This window comes from Pistacia vera, unplaced genomic scaffold (assembly GCF_008641045.1).
Source record: "Pistacia vera cultivar Batoury unplaced genomic scaffold, PisVer_v2 Contig138, whole genome shotgun sequence".
Taxonomy (NCBI): Eukaryota; Viridiplantae; Streptophyta; class Magnoliopsida; order Sapindales; family Anacardiaceae; genus Pistacia; species Pistacia vera.
This window is the reverse complement of record NW_022195444.1, coordinates 592,513-610,211: the sequence shown is the minus strand read 5'-3', so window position 1 is coordinate 610,211 and position 17,699 is coordinate 592,513. Positions and strand designations below refer to the sequence as shown.

General features: G+C 34.4%; 2 protein-coding genes across 3 annotated transcripts; one reads left to right on the top strand and one right to left on the bottom strand.

Annotated features, from left to right (window-relative positions):
* Positions 1 to 635: 635 nt before the first annotated feature.
* On the bottom strand, positions 636 to 7,185 carry LOC116122875 (WD repeat-containing protein 43). 2 transcript variants are annotated; one of them, XM_031408680.1, is made up of 14 exons: positions 7,111 to 7,185; positions 6,793 to 6,886; positions 6,542 to 6,688; positions 6,334 to 6,449; positions 5,754 to 5,908; positions 5,008 to 5,096; positions 4,332 to 4,881; positions 3,523 to 3,690; positions 2,672 to 2,835; positions 2,489 to 2,568; positions 2,073 to 2,181; positions 1,764 to 1,838; positions 1,508 to 1,674; positions 636 to 1,116 (listed from the first exon to the last, which is right to left on the bottom strand). In XM_031408680.1, exons 2-13 carry the CDS (start codon positions 6,880 to 6,882, stop codon positions 1,528 to 1,530), a joined length of 1,890 nt encoding a protein of 629 aa, XP_031264540.1. In that variant the 5' UTR covers positions 6,883 to 6,886; positions 7,111 to 7,185; the 3' UTR covers positions 636 to 1,116; positions 1,508 to 1,527. The 2 variants fall into 2 exon arrangements, with proteins under 2 accessions (XP_031264540.1, XP_031264541.1); XM_031408681.1 differs by having other exon boundaries at positions 2,501 to 2,568.
* Positions 7,186 to 9,445: 2,260 nt separating this feature from the next.
* LOC116122801 (hydroxymethylglutaryl-CoA lyase, mitochondrial) lies at positions 9,446 to 17,444 on the top strand. The gene is made up of 9 exons (XM_031408614.1): positions 9,446 to 9,672; positions 10,153 to 10,333; positions 10,905 to 11,091; positions 11,355 to 11,534; positions 15,766 to 15,846; positions 15,933 to 16,096; positions 16,429 to 16,565; positions 16,842 to 16,957; positions 17,184 to 17,444. The coding sequence occupies exons 2-9, from the start codon at positions 10,167 to 10,169 to the stop codon at positions 17,430 to 17,432; spliced, it is 1,281 nt and encodes a 426-aa protein (XP_031264474.1). The 5' UTR covers positions 9,446 to 9,672; positions 10,153 to 10,166; the 3' UTR covers positions 17,433 to 17,444.
* Positions 17,445 to 17,699: the final 255 nt, after the last annotated feature.

Here is a 17,699-nt window from a genome sequence, read left to right as displayed (position 1 = left end):
GATGTTGACAAGGTAACTTAAATAACCGTGGAATCATGCAAATTAATATTCTAAAGACCCTGATTTTGCTTCAAGGTGAAAAAGGTTTTTATTAATGGCAGTTAAGGACCACGGAGCCAATGCTTGAGTATCAACCAGATCCGTACCACAAAACTAAAAGGTAATAAAAATCGGTGTTTCCTGTCCTTGATTTTAAAACAACATGTTCTTCCTTCCTTTTGGACTCACATTGATACAAGCACTAAATCAAGATTCCATTACACCAAATATGAACCAAATCCACATATTCTAAATTCACACATTGGTGGATATCGAAAAACATTAAATTAACGGCAAAAATTGTATCCAAACAGGTGATTGCAACTTCAAGAACACAACTTTAGAGAAAAGTTCCAATATGAGCATTCCATAAACTGACCAAATCCTCAGCAAAAACTGTAAGCATGGAACAGATATAGATATGGTACAAAGGCAAAAGACTCGCGTGAGCTTCATAATCTTGTAATTACTTAAACAAAATCTAAAATTTGTTCAACCATCTTTAGTACAGTCCTCTCATTAAGAAGTGGCTTTCAAGTATACACAGCTGCACATAAACACAGGCAAAAACATACAACAGCAGTGGCTAAATAAAATTGAAAAAATGCTTGGCTTCTATATATTGTAACAAAAGAACTCTCATCTACTGGTACTTGTGTTTTAGGGGGTAAAAATTACAGCAATGAGACAACAAATGCAAAAAAAACAAAAAATGTTACATGTACCCTTCCATTGATAATCCCCAAGAAAAGAAGAATTCTCGCCCCATGAACAAAAAAAAAATGTTACATCTACCCTTCCATTGATAATCCCGAAGAAAAGAAGAATTCTCACCCCATGAACATGACCCATAAAAAAATAGTGGACAAGAAAAGAAGGGATACAATTTTGAGGAATAAACAGGGATGGGACGAGACCCTCGCAGGGCTGGACCATGGAAAGGTTTAAGTTACCAAAATTGCGGCACCAAGAATAAGTCAACAAGCTGGTGAAAAATGATGGACAGCTAGCCCTTGTCGGATTAAGCCTCTCTGCCTTAAACCCACATATGGGGCACAACCATATGTAGCTTTTGAACTGTGAAGCAGAAAACAAGCAATAAGCCACAGAAGTCTGATTGCTTAATAGAAAGTTTTATGTCGAACATTAAATCAAGCAGCAAAGTTCAGTACCTTCTGATATTAACTGAGCCAACAAGCGGGAAAGAAAGAGAAAAATCAGAGCATGGATAGTGGCAGCCAACACAAGGCAAAAATTCAAAAAAAACTGTAATTTTCAGTTGTGTAGTAGTCTATCCAATTTATGCAACCTGAGCTAGCAACATCATCTCATAGCTAAACTATAAAACCTCCAATAATCACAATTTAAGAAAAGTACGTTTGCCCAATCATTTTCAACTGAAAACCATTAAAGTTCCATTATAAGCAATACTCAAAGCAAAGAATATCAATTTATCAAAGAATATTACCTATTGTAGTAACATGCAGTTTAGTCATCCTCATCACTACTTATTTGGGATTCATTATCTACTTCACCATAAAGAAGTTCTTCCCAATCTTCATCCTCATCCTCACTTTCATCTATTTGGTCATCATGTGATGGGATTTGAATTTTGTCATCGGTTGCCTTGTCAATCTTTTAGAACACATTAAATTAAAATCAGCAAATTATAAACATAATTGCACAACAATATCATATCAAAATGAGAACATTAAGCTATAAACCTGTGCCATTATAAGTTGCAAACGTCCTGATAATTGAAGTAAAGGTTGAAAAGCCACCTCTCTGGATTTGGTAATCTGGAAGAAGAAAAACATTATTTGAATCTGCCACAGAATAACTACAACTGAAAATATGGTCTTCTTACTAGTGATCGATCAGGAAAGCTTGGGTTGCCCCCCAGTAGGGAAGGGATTAAGACAGGATAAGGATACAGTGTACTTATTAGGGGTGACAAGTTATTTCAACTATTAAATTTTAGATAAAACATTTAAATGCATGAACCAACATTAAGAAGTTTTCTTCCACATTACCTTGTATAAGGAATTAAGCATCGGGTTTAACGATTTCTGAGACAAGACATGACTATGATTCACCAATATACTGTATATCCATTGAAGAATATGCTTTCCCCTATCTGACCTGTTCAACAAAGATAACTTCAAATTTCAGTCACTTTATTCATAACTATGGTATAATTGCTGCAACAGGGATTTCCTCAATTAAAAAGATTAGAATTCACAGATGGATAAGAAAGGTATTCATCCCATCATATACAAAAAGCAATAAAAGCTTCATGTTTGACCAAAGATTAATTCATAATTTTGAATCATTATTTTTAGATTCATTCATTCATTAGCCTGCTAAATAAAATGTATAATAGCATAAAAACAGAAATTTAGAATTCCAAACACTTATGTATATTAACGTAAAAGGTTGTGCATCAAACCTAGATTGCCACATGTTAACCAAGACTTCCAATAACTCGCATGCATTGCTAGGTGACATTGACAAAACAGCAGCTCTCATCTGATAGAGAAGAAAATAAAGTCATGATACTAGTTGTTATTAAATAAAAAAAACCACAACACATGCAACAATAAACTCATTTCTTATCTGCAAGTAGACAGACCTTCTTTTCAGGCATATTAGCTTCAAGATCAATATCATTAAACAGTGTTGATTTACATGCTAAGTTCAATCTAGGATCATCTTTGCCACTGAGTATCCCTAACAATCTCAATCTATCCTCCATGCAAACCATTGCAGAGTCTGCTTCCACTTCTACTGTGTCATCTGCACAGAAGAATCATAAATGCATAGGACCAAGAAGTACCATAATAACATTTTTTGCAGCAATATGCTTCAACATGAAAAGTAGTCAATCAAAAATAATGGCCATAGGTTAGCGAGAATATAACTTGATAACCAATACTCCTTCCATCTCATATGCCATGTCCCATCTTTGTCACGAAAGTTGTGATTTTTCCGCTTTGGAAAGGCAAAGCACAGAAATTGCTCTATCTCAAGCTACCCATAATGCTATAACCCCACCCCTCAAACCTAAATTATAATTACATGTTTAAGAGTCAAAGAAGCTTAAAGATACCTAGGTGATTTCGTATTTTTATGCTGTGATTACTTGGAACATTAAGTAATTTGGTCTGATGCAAGGCCTCTCTCTCTTCTCTTACTCTGCACCTAATTTCTTCTAAATTTCTTCCTTTTACAATTGAAAGCTACAGTTACAGTTCCCATATAATGCTTAAAATTACAGTAGATATCAGTATTCAGAGACTATTTATTTCACAATTTTTGAACTTTCACCATCTACCAAATTTTTCTTTGAAACCCTCACCAAATCTCAAACCTTGAATCCTGTACACATCTAAATTCTAAAATATCTTAAATTAGCCGACATCAAGGACTCACATATCTCATTGATAAAATTAGGCAGAACCGATAAATGGACATAAAACATACCTTTGCTCTCCACAAACTTTGCTTGAATTTTGCTGTCAAGTGAGTCAGCCATTACCTCACCAGGGTCAGTAATCAAAGTTTGATGTCTATTCTTCTTTTCATGAACATCTAAAATCTTTGGAAGTGGAAGTACAGCATCCTCTGCATATGCACGGTCCAATGCTGTGACTGTTGAATTAGGAAACGAGTAATCAGAGAGCCATGAAAAACTGAGAATGCAAATTAAGATTGAAAACTAAAGTAGACCAGACTTAAAAAGACTTTGATATAAGAACCCATATGCAGGGCGGTAATTTGAAAATAGAGTATCGATAATGAACCAGAATCCAATAAGTGTCCATACTGATTGCAGAAGAATTTTCAAGCTAATCTTAAACCTTTTATTAACTGTGAATTATGAAGAGATAATCGGAATAGAGTGCTTTACTATAAGGATCCACCAGATTAAAGAGTTATTAGAAACTTTTCAACCCACCATAAGCTTGACACTAATTTTGACCATTCAACAAATATCTGCATGTCTTAAAGAGATTTGGAAAAGTTAATGAAAATAATCCAAAATGATCATCAAGCAGAAGAAAGTTTGTCCAACTAGATGAATCCAAGAATAAATAATTTAACGTCATATTGACATTAAAAAAGCTCAAAAATAATGAAAAAAATTTACAGTTCTTTTTCCTTATTTTTCTGATAAGTCTGAGGGTTTTATGGTTTATAGAAAATGGTTTACAATGCACAAAATCCCGAATCAAGTGATCTAGAAAGTGAGCAGAGATGATCTGACAAGATTACTTGTGTTCAGGCCTTACCTCTGTTCTGTAAATCTAACCCTTTCTTAGATTTGATGACAGACTGGCTCATTGGCAGGAGGACTCCATCCTGAGAACTATGCAAAGTTATATCTGTCCCGGAATGCACTAAAATCTTCTGAAATGATGGCTTTATTAGCAATCCATGCACAACAAACGCGTGTGCAGAAGCTGGCTTGGCAATGCCTTGCAATTTTGCAGCAAAAATTGCAGGAAATGCACCCTTCTGATTTTGAGAGATAATACCTTCAGAGGATATTGAAATTTTTGTGGGCTTGGTATTGCGTAATTCATCAATATTCTTTCCATACCAAAAATAGCAAACACCAGTTTCTGAGATAGCCAAAACATATAGACCTGCATCATCAACTTCCCCACTATCAATGCACCTGCCATCAATGAAAACAGCTGGGTGTTCCATTGCAAGAACACAGCTAGCTGACTGTCTTTTTCCACCATCTGTTCTCCATAATGCAATACATCTTTCTCCAACAGCAGATGAGAGGATATATTTCCCATCTTCAGTAAACATCATAAAGCGAACTGCTCCCTATTAAATATAGTATAAAAAACAATTGGTTTATTAAAAACATCAACAGAAAAAATAAGACCAGATACAGACCAAATCACACTATGAAATTGAATAGGTGAAATGCACAATTCAAATATAACTCACAGGATGGCCCGAAAACTTCTGTATCTTTTTGTGGTCAGAGCAGTTAAAAGTCTTCAATTGTCCAGCAGCAGTTGCTAACATCTTGCCATCTACCATCAAGGACCACCCATCAAATAAAATGGCATCAGAAAAAAAGAAAAAACCAATGCCACTGAGTGATAAAATGAATTTCATAAAGATAAGGAGCAGAAACCAGCGAGCTTAAAATTTTTATTAATTAGAAGGATTCTCTTCAACTATTAAAAATTTCAGGGGTAGCACATGGTTAACTCAAATAGTTCTTCCTGTGGAATCCCAGCTACAATTCTCAAACAATCAAGTCTCAACACAACTAAATTACTTCCAGTTTGTTATGTCTTTTGTCACTCAATACTTGAAAATTAAACAATATTTTTCCAACCTCTGAAGTGGCCTTAAAGAGGCCCAGATGACATCTCAAAAGCTTGAGCATTAGCCACCACCTTACTACTATAGTTCAAATAGATATATTATTTTTCAGTTCAATTACATATATAACAGACAACACATCTAATTGCAGAACTCCATAATTCTATAGTTCAAATAGATATATTATTTTTCAGTTCAATTACATATATAACAGACAACACATCTAATTGCAGAACTCCATAATTCTAGACTGGATGCTTCCAAAGATAATTAATTCAGCCAGAGATCCAATCCCAAGGCATGAAAGAACAATGTGGACATAAAGTAATAGCATAGCAAAAACTCTGACAGATACATACCAGGAGAAACAGCCATACAGGATATTCTGTTTGTAGAACCTCTGAACTTTCCTATCAGATTTCCTGTCAGTGAATCAATTTCACAAATCATTCCATCAGCACCAGTACTGTAAATGCATGAACCATGGGTAGCAAAGGAAACAGCACTAACACCCCTGTACATGAGAGAGAACAGGAGAACAAAATGAGATTGACTGAGAAATCTAAAAATACATGTTAACATTACATACATGCACTAACATTGTCTTTTTTTAGGCTAGGAAATTAGACATGACATAGCATTATCCATTCCATGAGGCATCTAGTTAAAAAAATGCAAAAAACACAAGACCATATAGCCTCTGCCTTGCTTACAAGTAAAATAACTTTTTCCAACAAATAAGTGCTTTGAGATACTTGTGATGGTTCAACAAGAAGTCCTCACTTTCCAATACATGTCTAGCTTACTACATTCCCATGAGTTTCCAAGTCTTGAGAGATTTCCAAACCCCTTCAAAGCCGCTATAAATATCTGGAGCCAATATTTATACTGAACCCACCCACCCTTATCATTTAATGATTGGTTCAACAAGTAACTCACCCAGGATGGCAGTCACTTATTCTCCACTTCAACTGACCAGCAGCTACATCAAGAGCTAAAACATCCCCACTACCAGTTCCTAACACTAGCAATGAACTCCCAAGCTTTCGTTTTTTCTGCAATCATTGAAGTTTTTGCCAAAAGTTACTTTCAAACATAAAGATACAAAATACAAACACAAAAAATCCTCATTTTGATTTCAATCAACCTTTTTATCCAAAGCCAACCACTTCATACATGTGTAATCAACAGAAAGATGCCCTCTTTCCGGTTTATTAGAGTAAAAACTAGTTGTCTCAGTCGACGCAATGTCTGCAAATTCAGTCTGAACCTGGCCCTTCAAAGTATCCCATATCTAGCAACACCAAAGCAAAATCAAAACTTACTCAAACCCCACCATTTCTCTAAAAAAAACAAACAAACAAACAAACAAACACAAATAAATAAATAATGAAGTACCTTGATTCGAGCATCTCCAGCACATATAGCAAAATAGTCCAAAGAAGGACTGAATGAAGTTAAAATATCTCTAATATTTGACGACCCCATAATCCTGAATTATCATAATAAACCAAATAAGCAAATATATATGTAGCCCTTCTCGTAGTTTAAGCAACTCAACAAAAAAGCATCCTACGGGTTACTTGTCAGCTTGAACATTCAATTAAAGCAACCAACTTTGACAAACATGTCACTGTGAATTGACATTCTCTTAAGATATTTATAGTGAATATTTACGTAGAGAGTGTTAAGAAGAACGAGAACCCAGAGACTAACCTGACGAACGATGAAGTAGACGGCGTTGTGGGAGGTGAAGAGAGCAAGCGAGGTGGCGCGCCTCGCTCTGGTTTAGGTTGTTTTATAATTTTTTTTGGGTCTACGTTTGATTTACTCCTGGGCTTGGAATTGGGCTTAATATTGGGCTTCTGTTGTTTTTGTGGGCTGGATCTATTGAGGCCTTAGTGTCGAGTGGTGCTAAGAAGTCCCACTTAATTCTTCATTTTTTTTATTACAATAAAATCTTTGATCGCAATTTTATAAAAAAAAATAAAAAAAATGTTAATATCATTTGACAATTCAGTTTAAAATATAAAAAATTCCCTTTACAATCATCTTGTCCAATATGGTACTTTCATTTTTCTTCACATGTTGTGTACGGCTGCAGGCACGGAAAAACTTTTCTTTCATTCCTTTCACAATCTCGTTAAAATATACGAATTATATGATGTTAACTTTTAAAGTTCGAAAGAGTGATATTATGAAAAGAATCAAAGATCAAGTCAATGTTCCCTTTTCAAGCATTGAGATATTAAGTTTTGAAATGGTTATTAGAAAAATATCAAGTCAAAGGTCCTCCTTTGAAGCATTCTCTTTTGGTAACTATTTATTTAATCATAAAATCATTTTCCACTTTGGGTTCCTTCTAATCTAAAGACTCGGTACCTAATCCCCTTGTGTCAATACACTCAAACTCCTGTTCAATTCTATGCAATAAACCAGATTTAACTACTTCTCGTACTGATGGGACTCTGACCATACACGTGGCATGATGTGATTAGAAGAAAGGAGAGATTTTTTAACCGGTGCAACATCGCGGCCGATACCAACCACTTGACCAAACATGAAACCTACACCGCACACGTACCTTCTAGAACAAACCCTGCTAGCCAGTAGTAGCTAGCCAGGCCAACCACGCACAAACAAAACATAGCCAGTTTGGCGCGTAAATTTAACACACACAACACACGTGAGACAAGTGGCCAGCCGGCAGCCACCCCTACTAACTAACAAACTCATTTGCCCCCATTAAAATTCAATTTAAGCCACACGCCACGCACATGCCTTTAATGCTCCTAGTCCAAGCTATTATTATCTTTGGTAGGCAGTAACTGCCTTCAATAAATTAGAATCACAATTGAAATAGGTCGGAAAATAATAATAATAATAATAATAATTATTATTATTATTATTTGAAAGTCTCATTGTTATTCTTCTTGAAAATCATCGCTATTATAATATTATTTATATATTTTGGTAGTTGTTGAGCATTCAAATTCTCTGACCTACATTTGTGTCACATCTTCTCTTTGCTAATTCTTTTATTATTTTATTTTAGAGTAAACGACTTTTTCTCACCCCATGTTTGCCTTAGTGACCCTTTCAACCCAAAAAGTTTTAAAATACACTTTTCCATCCAACATTTATATTCCTTAATACTCAAAATATACTTCACTTTTTCGCCGATGTTAATGAGTTACTAGAAGCCAGTTAAAAGAGTTTTGTAAAGTGAGATTGCGTATCAAATGGTGTAACTATTAAATATTGTCTCGAAATCAATTGGAAATCAATTAAAACAAAAATTATAACTTTGTGTGATCGACAATCAACAAAAATTATGTCAGAGTGAAAGTGGTTTTGTAGGAGAATATCAGATGTTCAAATGGTGGTGATGAGAAAATTTACATTATCAGAACGATCGAAATGGCTTTGGGTAGTAATGAATATTAATTATATTTGATGTAAACACTTGATATTTTAAAACTTTTCGGATGGAATTGTCATTAAGGCAAACCTGAGGTGTGAAAAGTGATGAGTTAATAATGTGAAAATCTTTTTGAATAAATTCAACAATTCAAAAAGTCGTTTACTCTTTTATTTGAAGGGTTCTCGGAGTGAAAAATAATTAAGTTTATTTTAATTTAATCGTGGAGATTAGTATAAAGCAAGAAAGTATTAATCTCTGGATTTATATTTCAATATTTTCTTTATACTGTATAAATAATTTATTAACTTAAAATCTGGACACAATCTTTAAACAATTTTATTTTATTTATCTTAAATCAATTTCTCAAATATTATAATATTAAAACACACCTTGCATGCACTCCTTATCTTACGAAATAAGATAATTTTAGAAAATAAAGATGAAAAAAAAAAAGTCCACCAATAGGAAATTACTCGGACCGAGACACCGAGACAATGGGAACGGAGGCGCCAAGAATAAAAAATAAAAAGTAAAAATAATAAATAGTGAGAGAAAGTGACCTAACCTCCAACTGAAAGCTACCTACCACCAGCGTTCCTTCTTCCCCAGCCGATTCAATTCAAGTCAAAATTCAAAAATTAGCAGAATTTAATTAAATCCGAAAATGCAATAAAATAAAACAAAAATTATTACGCAAAATTACAAAAATCCGTCTTTGAAACCTACAAAACCACAACTACTCCTGCACGTTTCTTCCTTTTCCATCTGCCTATCTAACCTTTCTTTTTCACAATTTTATTCTTTCGAATTTATAATTTATTTCATACTCTCTGAAATCCTAATCTTCTGCTCAGGTCCGTCTGTTTTCTCCTCTTTTTTATTTTGTTTTCATATTTGATTTTGACTGGTATATGCTCCGTTTTGTTTAGTTTCCGAGACACCGACGGAATAATTAGAATTTCACTTTGAAATTAAGTTTGTTAGTTCAACTATTTGATGTATTTATTTGGAATGAGTAAGGTGATGAGAATGTGAGATTTTGTTTGTTTATTGTGTTTTTTTAATTTGCCTAATTTTCTTCGCCACCAAGCAGAGTCTTGATAATTGTTGATCTTTTGAGTTGTTGATTGATTATTAGGTGTTTATTTGATTAAACTACTCATGCTGGGATTATTTTGCTTCTAATTTTTATACTTGTATGTGAATGCTTTGTTATGAATCGCCACCAAATTTTATTTTATTTATTTATTTATTTATTTTTGGTGTTCTGCTTGTTGTCATTGTGTCTCTTGCATGTTTGTGGTTGATGTGCTTATGTCGTGTTCATGTTGCAGTGTAAAGAACAACCATGTCGAGTATGGAGGAGCCACTTGGGTTTGACAAGTTGCCAAGTATGAGAACTATTGATAGGATTCAGAGGTTTTCGGGTAGTGCTTGCCGGCCTAGTGGGGATGATATGGGAATGGGAAACTGCTGGATTGAAGGAATGAGTTGCAGCACCTCCAACAGTTGCGAGTGAGTGGCCATCCTTTAATCTTTACATTCTGTTCTTAGGAGACTAAATCTTTTTGTGACAATGTGGGATGGCTTCAGTAGTAAATTTGTATGAAACACATTAGTAGAGCTATTTGAAGTTTTCCAGCCTCTGGTTAGGGGAAGTTGTAGTAAGTAAATTGTGGAGCTATTGGGTGGTACGCTTGTTATTTGCTCTTATTACCACAAGGTCTGGGAAGATTTTTCAGAGCCACTTGTCTGGTAAAATGGCTAGAAGTTTTTTGCTTTTCAATGATTTTAGGGTTCAGCTGGACCCCAGTTTCAAATTCAAATTGGCAGAGTAGAATCAGGAGAATTCTAGGTTATCCAAACGAAAGAAAAACCAATTTCTCTTGTAACGTTACTTGAAGATCATGATGACTTTCTATAGTTTTGCCAAATCCTTTTATCTTGTAGTAGCTCAAACTTGTATTTGCTTCTTATATCTATGAATTATCGCCTCTGAGATTAATATGTTTGTTGCAAGTCACCACCATTTTACCAGTTGTATTTGTTGGTTATTACTGATACTTCTGTCTCCTGTTATTTGCAGTGAAGATCGTGATGAATATACACGGGAAGCATTCCCATGGAAAAGGCATACAAGAGACATGTCCCAAGGGGAGACCTTCGGTCGAAGGACAAAAAGCTTGGGAAGAAATCATATGATATTTGGAAATACTCTTGACAAATACAATTCCAAGTGTAATGATAACGACATACGAGATATAACAAATAAGGTAATTTAGGAGCTATAATAAAACCGCAATTTGTTATTTGTCTCAAATTTTATGAGCGTAGTTTCTCCAATTAGTAAGGTTATTTCTGAGTTACTTATTGTTTTCCTCAGTACTGGGTTATGCAATTGTTTCAGTGGCTAAACTTCATGATTTCCCTCTTTTCTGTTTATTTTTGGTTGTGAATGTTAAATTTACTTTTTTGATCAAATTTACTTTTTTGATATTAAAGGTTCTTATTTTGATCTTTTATTTGGATGAATCAGTTTTTGAAAGGCATACCATGGTTTGTGAAGATAGTAGAAGTTGGTGCTAGGGATGGATTGCAAAATGAGAAGAATACTGTACCTACCTCTGTAAAGGTGGAACTGATTCATAGACTTGTGTCCTGTGGGTTGTCTGTTGTTGAGGCTACAAGTTTTGTATCTCCGAAATGGGTTCCTCAGGTAATCTTGATTCCAGTTCTAGGTTGATATGTAACTTTCTTTCTTTCGTTTTGTCCCTTATTTGCTACAATGCAATCTCGTTATACAACTTATTGGTGGATGCAAAGAAGTTCCCTGGTTAAACTGTTGTTCTTGAAATTAACTCTCTTATTTCCATTTGTACATGCTTATGTATAATTCCTGCATATATTTATGAAAATATTTGTTTATTGTTTACTGTATCAATGCCTTATTCATTCAAATTGAATCTTGTGAGAATTACAGCTGTTAAAAACTATTTCTTGTTTGATGAAAGTAAGAGCTCCATCTTAATTCCCATTGTANTAAATTTAACACACACAACACACGTGAGACAAGTGGCCAGCCGGCAGCCACCCCTACTAACTAACAAACTCATTTGCCCCCATTAAAATTCAATTTAAGCCACACGCCACGCACATGCCTTTAATGCTCCTAGTCCAAGCTATTATTATCTTTGGTAGGCAGTAACTGCCTTCAATAAATTAGAATCACAATTGAAATAGGTCGGAAAATAATAATAATAATAATAATAATTATTATTATTATTATTTGAAAGTCTCATTGTTATTCTTCTTGAAAATCATCGCTATTATAATAGTATTTATATATTTTGGTGGTTGTTGAGCATTCAAATTGTCTGACCTACATTTGTGTCACATCTTCTCTTTGCTAATTCTTTTATTATTTTATTTTAGAGTAAACGACTTTTTCTCACCCCATGTTTGCCTTAACGACACTGTCCAATCCAAAAAGTTTCAAACTATAACTTTCCAACCCAACATTTATATTCCTTTAATACTCAAAATATACTTCACTTTTTCAGTCGATGTTTAGTGAGTTATTAGAAGTCAAATTAAGAAGAGTTTTGTAAAGTGGAGATTGGTGAATCGAATGGTGATAACTAATTAAAAATTCGTCGTCGAAATCAATTGTAAATCAATTAAGAACAAAAAATTCTAGTTTTGTGATGTTCGACAATCAGCAAGAAATTACACGTCGGAGTAAAAGTGGTTTTATGGAGAGAATATCAGATGTTCAAATGATGGTGATGGAGAGAATTTACATTGTCAAAATCATTCGAAATTGGTTTTAGGTAGTAATAGAATATTAATTTTAGGTGAAAAAGTAATATTTTGAAACTTTTTGAATGGAGAGTCATTAAGGCAAACTTGGGGTGTGAAAAGTTGATGAGTGAATAATGTGAAAATCTTTTTGAGTAAATTCAACAATTCAAAAAGATCGTTTACTCTTTTATTTTAAGGGTTCTCGGAGTGAAAAATAATTAAGTTTATTTTAATTTAATCGTGGAGATTAGTATAAACCAAGAAAGTATTAATCTCTGGATTTATATTTCAATATTTTCTTTATCTAAATAATTTATTAACTTAAAATCTGGGCACAATCTTTAAACAATTTTATTTTATTTATCTTAAATCAATTTCTCAAATATTAAAATATTAAAACACACCTTGCATGCACTCCTTATCTTACGAAATAAGATAATTTTAGAAAAAAAAAATAAAAAAAAAAGTCCACCAATAGGAAATTACTTGGACCGAGACACCGAGACAATGGGAACGGAGGCGCCAAGAATAAAAAGTAAAAATAATAATTAGTGAGAGAAAGTGACCTAACCTCCAACTGAAAGCTACCTACCACCACCGTTCCTTCTTCCCCCGGAAATTCAATTCAAGTCAAAAATTAGCAGAATTAAATTAAATCCGAAAATTCAATAAATAAAATAAAAATTATACGCAAAATTACAAAATCCGTCTTTGAACCTACAAAACCACAACTACTCCTGCACGTTTCTTCCTTTTCCATCTGCCTATCTAACCTTTCTTTTTCACAATTTTATTCTTTCGAATTTATAATTTATTTCATACTCTCTGAAATCCTAATCTTCTGCTCAGGTCCTTCTGTTTCTCCCTCTTTTTATTTTGTTTTCATATTTGATTTTGACTGGTATACGCTCCGTTTTGTTTAGTTTGCCGAGAAACCCGGAATAATTAATTTCACTTTAAATGAAGTTTGTTAGTTCAACTATTTGATGTATTTATTTGGAATGAGTAAGGTGATGAGAAGGAGTAATTTGTTTGTTTATTGTGTTTTTTTAATTTGCCTAATTTTCTTCGCCACAAGCAGAGTCTTGATAATTGTTGATCTTTTGAGTTTGATTGATTATTAGTGGTTTATTTGATTAACTACTCATGCTAGGATTATTTTGCTTTTAATTTTTATAATTGTATGTGAATGCTTTGTTATGATAGCAATTTTTTTTTTTTTTTTTTTTTTTTTTTTTTTTTTTTTGGTGTTCTGCTTTTTGTCATTGTGTCTCTTGCATGTTTGTGGTTGATTGCTTATGTCGGTTTTCATGTTGCAGGTAAAGAACAACCATGTCGAGTATGGAGGAGCCACTTGGGTTTGACAAGTTGCCAAGTAGGAGAACTTTTGATAGGATTCAGAGGTTTTCGGGTAGTGCTTGCCGGCCTAGTGGGGATGATAGGGGAATGGGAAACTGCTGGATTGAAGGAATGATGTGCAGCACCCTCCAACAGTTGCGAGTGAGTGGCCATCCTTAAATCTTTACTTCTGTTCTTAGGAGACTAAATCTTTTTGTGACAATGTGGGATGGCTTCAGTAGTAATTTGATGAAACACTAGTAGAGCTTTTGAAGTTTTCCAGCCTCTGGTTGGGGAATTTTGTAGTAAAATTGTGGAGCTATTGGGTGGTTACGCTTGTTATTTGCTCTATTACCACAAGGTCTGGGAAGATTTTTCAGAGCCACTTGTCTGGTAAAATGGCTAGAAGTTTTTTGCTTTTCAATGATTTTAGGGTTCAGCTGGACCCCAGTTCAAATTCAAATTGGCAGAGTAGAATCGGAGAATTCTAGGTTATCCAGAAAGAAAAACCATTTCTCTTGTAACGTTACTTGAAGATCATGATGACTTTCTAGTTTTGCAAATCCTTTTATCTTGTAGTAGCTCAAACTTGTATTTGCTTCTTATATCTATGAATTATCCCTCTGAGATTAATATGTTTGTTGCAATCACCACCATTTTACCAGTTGTATTTGTGGTTATTACTGATACTTCTGTCTCTTTTATTTGCAGTGAAGATCGTGATGAATATACGGAAGCATTCCCTGGAAAGGCATACAAGAGACATGTCCCAGGGGAGACCTTCGGTCGAAACAAAAAGCTTGGGAGAAATCATAGATTTTGGAAATACTCTTGACAAATACATTCCAAGTGTAATGATAACGACATACGAGATATAACAAATAAGGTAATTTAGGAGCTATATAAAACGCAATTTTGTTATTTGTCTCAAATTTTATGAGCGTAGTTTTCAATTAGTAAGGTTATTTCTGAGTTACTTATTGTTTTCCTCAGTACTGGGTTATGCAATTGTTTCAGTGGCTAAACTTCATATTTCCCTCTTTTCTGTTTATTTTGGTTGTGAATGTTAAATTTACTTTTTTGATCAAATTTACTTTTTTGATATTAAAGGTTCTTATTGTGATCTTTTATTTGGATGAATCGTTTTTGAAAGGCATACCATGGTTTGTGAAATAGTAGAAGTTGGTGCTAGGATGGATTGCAAAATGAGAAGAATACTGTACCTACCTCTGTAAAGGTGGAACTGATTCATAGACTTGTGTCCTGTGGGTTGTCTGTTGTTGAGGCTACAAGTTTTGTATCTCCGAATGGGTTCCTCAGGTAATCTTGATTCCAGTTCTAGGTGTATGTAACTTTCTTTCTTTCATTTTGTCCCTATTTTGCAACAATGCAATCTCGTTATACAACTTATTGGTGGTGCAAAGATTTCCCTGTTAAACTGTTGTTCTGAAATTAACTCTCTTATTTCCATTTGTACATGCTTATGTATAATTCCTGCATATATTTATGAAATATTTGTGTATTGTTTTACGTATCATGCCTTATTCATTCAAATTGAATCTTGTGAGAATTACAGCTGTTAAAAACTTTTCTTGTTTGATGAAAGTAATCCCATCTTAATTCCCATTGTAGATATTTTATAACCGCATTGCTTCTGTTCTTTTACTTTTAAGAGCTCCATCTTAATTCCCTTGTAAATTATTATAACCGCATTGCTTCTGTTCTTTTACTTTTTAAAGAGCTCCATCTTAATTCCCATTGTAAATTATTTATAACAGGCATTGCTTCTGTTGTTTTACTTTTTGACATTAGCAGATGCAAAGGATGTAATGGAGGGAGTTCGCAATTTGGAGGGAGCTAGATTGCCTGTTCTCACCCCTAATATGAAAGTCAGTTTATGTTCTCTAAAAATCCATATGATTCCTGGCAGTGCTATGCCAGTCTGACAATTTCTAACCTGTGGCTCAATATCTAGGGCTTTCAAGCTGCTGTTGCAGCTGGTGCTAAGGAAATTGCAGTCTTTGCATCAGCTTCTGAGGCATTTTCGAAGTCAAACATCAATTGCAGCATTGAGGAAAGTCTTGCTCGTTATCGTGCAGTTACTCTAGCGGCTAAAGAACTCTCAATACCTGTTCGTGGGTATGTCTTTTTTCCCCTTCTTCCCTTTCTAGCCTTCTTTGTCCTACCCCCAGCCACCCATCTGTTTCTCTCCCCTTTCCAGGGATATTCTATTTACTTCTATGAATTGTTAGTGAGAATTCTTTATGCTCAGGACCATTCTGTAAGTTTTGTATGGTTTTAGTTCTGTCTTTTTAATAACTTTGCTTGCTGACTCTGTATCTTTTGGTGTAATTCACGTTTAAATGGTTCCATTGTAAGGGAACCATATTTATATTGAAAAATTGTAAGGAGACCATATTCTTTATCAATTTTGCTGGGTCTGAGATGCTGAACAATTTGAATTCTTTTAGGTATGTATCGTGTGTTGTCGGATGTCCAGTGGAAGGAGAGATTCATCCATCCAAAGTGGCATATGTGGCAAAAGAACTTCATGATATGGGTTGCTTTGAGATTTCCCTCGGTGATACAATTGGAGTTGGTACACCAGGTAATTTTCTAAACTGCCTTTTGTTTTCTTAGCAAAAGTACTTTTGAATTAAATAAGAGTGTGACTAGTGTCAAATTATTCTTGGAATTTTATTTTATTGAAAACTATCCTTTTACTTATTTTGTTTGGGTGGGGAGAGGGAGGGAAACAGGGAGGAGGAGGTGGGCTACACCTTTACAGGATTAGACATTAAATTTTTTCCTTTCTGATGAATGGATTCTCAAGTTTTGGAGTACTTTATTTCATTTCTGTTTTCTTTCTTTTTCTTTGGCTCAGGTACTGTTGTTCCAATGCTTGAAGCTGTTATGGCCGTTGTTCCTGTTGAGAAGCTTGCTGTTCACTTCCACGATACTTATGGACAATCTCTTTCCAATATTTTAGTATCCCTTCAAGTAAGCCATAGTAGATCCAATCTTATGATGATAGACATTCTTATCTAGTTGATCAGTCTTCGCTAATGATCACCAGAAGTCCATTTACATTAGCCCAGATTTCTTAGAGATGAAGCCACATTCTTTTTCACTTGGATTTGATGATATTCTGTAGTGACTAGCTCATCATGTTTTGTTTTTGTGAAACTGATGTTAATTTCATTTCCTTTTGAATTTGTCGCCACAGATGGGGATTAGCGCAGTGGATTCCTCTGTTGCGGGTTTAGGTGGGTGTCCATATGCTAAGGGTGCTTCTGGTAATGTGGCTACCGAAGATGTGGTATATATGCTTCACGGGCTTGGTGTACAAACCAATGTGGATCTGACGAAGCTCCTGTCTGTTGGCGAGTTCATCAGCAAACAGTTGGGTCGTCCATCTGGTTCCAAGACAGCCATTGCATTGAACCGGGTAACAGCGGATACCTCCAAAATATAATATGGTATTAGATGTATCTAATATATGAGTAAACATGTCAAGTCAGGAAGAGATTTGATTCTTACGAGGCATATTCATAATATGTATACTACCTGGTATATATATTATGTATAATACAGGAATAAAAGTAACTCGAAGCCATGAATCCAGTGGTTGTAATTTGTTTACGAAAAAATTCAGCGTGTTCAAGTATTTCAGTAGCTGATTATCCAAGGCAGAATCCATTGTTAAAAGTGAATGGGAATTGCATCATCTTAAAAGATGATT